Source organism: Hylobates moloch, unplaced genomic scaffold (assembly GCF_009828535.3).
Source record: "Hylobates moloch isolate HMO894 unplaced genomic scaffold, HMol_V3 SCAFFOLD_5, whole genome shotgun sequence".
Taxonomy (NCBI): domain Eukaryota; kingdom Metazoa; phylum Chordata; class Mammalia; order Primates; family Hylobatidae; genus Hylobates; species Hylobates moloch.
The window spans coordinates 101,979,174-101,985,802 of record NW_026652280.1 but is presented as its reverse complement, the minus strand read 5'-3'; the positions used below and the strand labels follow the sequence as shown (position 1 = coordinate 101,985,802).

At 45.1% G+C, this 6,629-nt stretch overlaps 1 protein-coding gene across 1 annotated transcript; it reads left to right on the top strand.

The window, feature by feature from the left end:
- Positions 1–861: 861 nt before the first annotated feature.
- On the top strand, positions 862–2,105 carry LORICRIN (loricrin cornified envelope precursor protein). The gene has a single exon (XM_032151927.2). The coding sequence runs from the start codon at positions 1,022–1,024 to the stop codon at positions 2,021–2,023; it is 1,002 nt and encodes a 333-aa protein (XP_032007818.1). The 5' UTR covers positions 862–1,021; the 3' UTR covers positions 2,024–2,105.
- The last annotated feature ends 4,524 nt before the right edge of the window (positions 2,106–6,629 follow it).

The window sequence follows — 6,629 nt, the reverse complement described above, 5'->3', positions numbered from 1 at the left end:
AGCAGGGGATAAGCTGCTGCCATGCAGATAGTGTTTCCGGTCTTCTGGCCAGAATGTAAACTCCACAAAGCCAAGACTATCTCTTGCCTCTCTGGCACCCGCATAGGGGCAGGCATGGTCCCGGGCACAGAAGGACTCTGAAGAGGCTGTCCAAGGCAGCCTGTGCACAGGCTGAGCAGACCTTGTGAACCTGTCAGGAGGAGAGGCTGAGCCCACTCTCAAGAGAGTAGGGAGAATGATTCCAAGAAAGTTGCAGATGGGAGGGATTTGAGGTGCCACAGAAATCCAATTGCTGCTTTACAGAGTTAGAAGTTCTGAGAGGGAAATACAACTTCCTACTAGTCAAAGTCCCTTCCACCAAACTTGGACTTGAGAAAATCATGGAAGAGATGGCTAATAGCTTCTGGCCGGGGATATTGATCCAAAGGACCACAGGGTCCTTCCCCTGTTTCCAGGCAGGGCCACAGCAGAGCCTGTCTTTTCTAGTAACTAGCCCTTCGATCATGGCCTAGCTCAGTGGGACAGACCAAGAGTTTGAACTAAGAGCTTCTGCAGAGGATGGAGTGCAACAGCCCTCAATAGAATGGAGTCCAACAAACCTCTCTCTGTGGTGCTGGGAATGGGTAAAATCCCCTATCCTAGGTAGAGGTTTGTGGTACTTTTCTATTTGCACTCAGAGAATCAGTGTTGAGATTGGAAGAGGCCTGAAAGATGAAATGTTCAAACCCTTTCATTTAAACAGGAAATGAGAAAGAGGCGGGCGTGTGGGTGATCTGCCCTCAAATCACACAACAGCGGTCAGAGGCAGAGCTGGGAGAAAGAATTGGCACTGCTAACTGGGCTATTTAAAGCATAGTGAAGGCTGCCTGCAGGGGAATGAGGAACTCAACTCTTCCAAAAGCAGGAATCACAATAAACCCCGCTGAGGGCTCTTCGGGCACCTGAAGGAGCGCTGGGAGGATGGCGATGTTGCTATGGATGCATCTGCCTCCGTAAGTATCCTCTTGCAGCTGGTCCAGCGATGCTCTCTTCTCTCCTTCCAGGCTATCCTTCCTTCTCAGACAAGATGTCTTATCAGAAAAAGCAGCCCACCCCTCAGCCCCCAGTGGACTGCGTGAAGACCTCTGGCGGCGGTGGCGGTGGCGGCGGCAGCGGCGGTGGTGGCTGCGGCTTCTTCAGCGGCGGCGGCTCAGGGGGCGGCAGCAGCGGTTCTGGCTGCGGCTACTCCGGCGGCGGCGGCTACTCTGGCGGCGGCTGCGGCGGGGGCTCCTCCGGGGGCGGGGGCGGCATTGGAGGCTGCGGAGGGGGCTCCGGTGGGAGCATCAAGTACTCCGGGGGCGGCTCTGGCTGTTTCTCCAGCGGTGGGGGCGGCTCCGGCTGCTTCTCCTCCGGTGGCGGCGGCTCCGGCTGCGTCGGCGGCTCCTCTGGGGGCGGCTCCGGCTGCTTCTCCAGCGGTGGGGGGGGCTCCTCCGTTGGCGGCGGCTCCTCGGGCCAGGCGGTCCAGTGCCAGAGCTACGGGGGCGTCTCTAGCGGCGGCTCCTCCGGGGGCGGCTCCGGCTGCTTCTCCAGCGGCGGGGGCGGCGGCTCTGTCTGCGGCTATTCCGGCGGCGGCTCTGGCGGCGGCTACTCCGGCGGCGGCTCTGGCGGCGGCTACTCCGGCGGCGGCTCTGGCTGCGGCGGAGGCTCCTCTGGCGGCGGCGGCTCCGGCTACGTCTCCTCGCAGCAGGTCACTCAGACCTCGTGCGCGCCCCAGCCGAGTTACGGAGGGGGGTCGTCTGGCGGTGGAGGCGGCGGCAGCGGCTGCTTCTCCAGCGGCGGGGGCGGCGGGAGCTCCGGCTGCGGCGGCGGCGGCTCCTCCGGGATTGGCAGCGGCTGCATCGTCAGTGGCGGGGGCTCCGTCTGCGGAGGTGGTTCCTCTGGAGTCGGCGGCGGCTCCTCCGTGGGTGGCTCCGGGAGTGGCAAGGGCGTCCCGGTCTGCCACCAGACCCAGCAGAAGCAGGCGCCTACCTGGCCGTCCAAATAGGTCCCCCAGGGTACAACGGAGGGGAAGGAGTTGGAGGTGTTCTCCAGGGGCACCGATGGGCTTAGAGCTCTCATGATGCTACCCGAGGTTTGCAAATCCTTCATGTCTTAACCTACCTGGAAGAAGCCATTGAGCTCTCCGGCTGCGTCTAGTTCTGCTGTTAAGCCTCTTTGGTTTCTGTACAACTACCTCCAACCCCAGTGCCTCAGTGAATAAATTTGCAAATTCATGAGAATCTCTAGGTCTCCAAGAGTATTTGTAGTGTTCAAGTTCATCCATTCCATTCCATTCCATTCTTCTCCTTTCCTACATTCGCTCATTCACACTTACATTCATTTTACAAATACACGGACTCTACTGGCGGAAGGGTGGGTGGATAGACGGGAGTCACCAGGAGAGGGAGGAAGGGCTGGCAAACGACGGTCAAACATATGAACATTCTAGTGTACGGCTTAAAATCATGACGTGATTCCAAAACACAACGATCCTGAGGAGAGACTTCAGTAAACACCTCCCTGTGGATTGGGTAGCTACTGTGGGTCTCCTTACTGAACTCTGTTTTTTAAAGACATGCTGCCCTGGAAAGACGCTGTCTCTCACAGTCCAGAGCCAATTCTGCAAGGTCTGAAAGCTGGGTGGCTGCACATTAGGAGCACCAGCTCATGCTACTCAGACTCACCGGAGAAATAAAAAGCATATCAGATGTTTACGGGCCTCCAGGGTGAGCAAGACCACTTTAGTAGGTACCCGTAGGGAAAGGAGGTAGTAGGGGAGCTGTTTCCTGCTCTCTCACTCTCTCTCTTTTTTTTTTTTTTTAATTTCAATCAGCTTTCTCGGGTTGAATGTTTCCTGCTCTCTTGAAGGAACTTTACCTAACTTAGGAAGATGCAGCATACATGTACGAGATGTAAAACCTCAGCACCAGAAAGAGGTCATGGAAAACACAAGAGCTTCCACTTAACAAGGAAGAAGCCACAGTTGCTCCAAGGGATGTATTAATGGCAGAGCCCTCAAAAGAGATGTAGAACATCAACCTGGCCAGGGACTTTCCAGGTTCTGTTTCATGTCCTGATTTTACCAGCTCTAGTTAAATGCCAATTTACTGATTTACTCAAGAAAAACTCGTGCTACATCAAAAAGCCAAGGTACCCTTCCCACTCAATTACTGCTGGGGGAAAAAAAAAGTCTTCCTCCTCAACTCTTCCATTTAGGATCACTACCATGCATCATTTTACATTGGTAATTCACGGAGATCAGAACAAATAGCAGTCTTAAAGATCCAGGAGCCCAACCACTGCATTACTTTTATGTTTTTTAACAAATGAAAGTCAGACTTTCAGTTCTGGACAAAATGAAGTAGATGTATTTCTTACTATCGCTCTTGTGAAGTAGAGCTAAAATCTCTGGGCATAATATATAAAACAAACATAAGACTTTGAAAGCTGGGTGGCTGCACGTTAGCAGCACCAGCTTATGCCGTAAATATCTGATATGCTTATTATTTCTCCGGTGAGTCTGGAGAGGACAAGGCAGAGTAGTTAGAGTCCTCAGAACTGAAGGTCTGACAGTGGTAAGTTTCCTGGGTTTTGTTTTTGCCTCCTGTGTTTCCCAGATCGGGCACTAGAAAATCTGCAACCAAGATTCTGGCAGGTGCAGACAAAATAATGCACCAAGAAAATTCTCTTGCTTTAGACAAAAGACCAGCAAAGGGGTAGTCTAGTAAAACAGAAACCTTTCTGACAATATTTGCCCTACTTCAACCAAACACCATGGGGAAAAAATGAACAAGAATCCTGGACTTCCACCATAGTAAGGAGACCACATGGGCTTACTCAGAAGGTGCTACACTCTCCATAACCTCACTAGTGTGGCTTCAGCAGAAGTCTGCTATAATAGAAAATTTAAACAGGATCTGAAGTCTCTTAACATAATGCCCAAAGTGTCCAGCACACAATAAAAATCACTCATCATACCAAGAACCAGAAAAAATCTCAACTTGAATGATAAAAGAACCATTCGACAGATAACCAACAGTGAAATGACACAGATTTTGAGATTATGTTAGGGATTTTGTTGTTGTTGTTTTGAGACAGTCTCACTCTGTCTCCCAGACTGGAGTGCAGTGGCCCAATCTCAGCTCACTGCAACCTCCGCCTCCAGGGTTCAAGCAATTCTTATGCCTCAGCCTCCTGAGTAGCTGGGACTACAGGCGAGAGCCACCACATCCGGCTAATTTCTGTTGTTTCTTTGTTTGTTTGTTTGTTTTCAGTAGAGACAGAGTTTCACCATGTTGGCCAGGCTGCTCTTGAATTCCTGGCCTGAAGTGATCTGCCTGCCTCAGCCTCCCAAAGTGCTGGGATTACAGGCATGAGCCACTGCACTCGGCCCTTTTTAACTCAGTGTACTAATAACTTTGTTGAAGATTTTTACATCTATGTTCATCAGGGACATTTGCTTCTAATTTTCTTTTTTTGTGGTGTTCTGTCTGGCTTTGATAGGGTAATTCTAGCCTCATAAAATGAGTTCGAAAGTATTCCCTTGTCTTTCATTTTTGGAAGAGCTTGGAAAGGATTGCTATTAGTTCTTTAAATGTTTGGTAGAATTTAGCAGTGAAGCCATTGGATCCTGGGATTTTCTTTGATGGAAGACTTTTTATTACTAATTTAATCTCCCTACTAGTTATTGATCTGTTCAGATTTTATATTTCTTTGTGATTCAGTTTGATAGCTTGAATATTTCTAGGAATTTGTTCATTTCTTCCAGGCTATCCAATTTATTGGTATATAATAATTATTCATAGTAGTCTCTTATGATCCTTTGTGTTTCTCTTGTATCAGTTGTAATGTCTCCTCTTTCATTTCTGATTCTATTTATTTGAGTATTCTCTTTTTTTCCTAAGTAGTCCAGCTAAAGGTTTGTTGATTTTATCTTTTCAAAAAACCAACTCAAGGTTTGTTGATCTTTTCCACTGTTTTTTTTCCTCTACTGCATTTATTTCTGTTATTATCTTTATTATTTCCATTCTTCTGCTAACTTTGGACTTATTTTATTCTTGTTTTTCTAGTTCCTTGAGATGTTATTTTAAGTTGTTTATTCAGGACCTTTATTCCTTTTTGATGTAGGCATTTATTGCTGTAAACTTCACTCAGAGATACTTGTGCTGTTCCCTTTATGTCTGGGTATGTTGTGTGTCTATTTTTGCTTGTCTCAAGATATTTTGTAATTTCTCTTTTAAGTTTCTCATTGACCCATTGATTGTTCAGCCGGGTGTTGTATAATTTCCATGTATTTGTAAATTTTCCAAAATTCCTCTTGTTATTGATTCCTTGTTTCGTACCATTATGGTCAGAAAAGATGCTTGATATGATTTTAATCTTCTTATTTGTTAAGACTTGTCTTGTTGTCTAACATATGATCTATCCTGTAGAATGTTCTGTGTGTGCTTAAGAAGAATGTGCATTCTTTTACCATTTGGTGGAATGTTCTGTATATGTCTGTTAGGTTCATTTGTTCTAGAATGTAGTTTAAGTACAATGTTTTCTTATTGATTGTCTGTGTAGATTATCTGTCCATTGCTAGAAGTGGGATATTGAAGTCACCTGCTGTTATTGTATTATAATCTATCTTTCCTTTCAGGTGTATTAATATTTGCCTTATATATTTAGGTGCTCCAATATTGGTTGCATAAACATTTACAATTGTTATATTCTCTTGATTCATTGACTCCTTTGTCATTATACAATGACCTCCTTTGCCTTGCTTTCCAGTTTTTTACTTAGAGCCCATTTTATCTGATGTAAATATAAATACTCCTGCCATCTTTTGTGTTTGATTTGCATGGAATATTTTTGGTTATCCCTTCACTTTCACTCTATATGTGTTCTTACAGGTGAAATGAGTCTCTTATAGGCAACAATAGTTGGGTCTCGATTTTTTAATCCATTCGGTCACTACATGTTTTTTGATTAAGAATTTAATCCATTTACATTCAAGGAAGTATTGATAGGTAAAGACGACTGTCATTTTTTAATTGTTTTATTGTAGATCCTTTGTTCTTTTCTTCCTCTCTTACTGTCTTCCTTTGTAATTAAGTGATTTTCTCTAGAGGTATGCGTTGATTTCTTACTTTTGTCTTTTGTTTGTCTACTATAGGTTTTTGTTTTGTGGGTTACCATGAGGCTTACAAAAACATCTTATAGTTATAACTGGTTGTTTTAAACAGATAACAACTTAACTATGATCACATAAAAATAACTGTATGCTTTTACTTCACCCCTCCCCCATATATTTTAATATTTTTCATTTTAAATTTTTGATGTCACAATTTACATCTTTTTGTATTGTATATCCCTTAACAAATTACTGTAGCTATTATTATTTTTAATAGCTTAGTCTTTTAACTTTCATACTAAAGATATAAGGAATTTACACATCATCATTACAGTATTAAAGCATTTTAAATTTGACTATATAATACTTTTACCCTGTGAGTTTTATATTTTCTATGTTTTTGTGTTGCTAACCAGTGTCCTTTTCTTTCATCTTAAAGAATTCCCTTTAGCATTTCTTGTAATATAGGTCTGGTGGTGATGAACTCTCTTGGCTT

Coding starts and splice junctions, on each gene's coding strand:
- LORICRIN (XM_032151927.2), top strand. CDS start 1,022: ATGCTCTCTTCTCTCCTTCCAGGCTATCCTTCCTTCTCAGACAAGATG.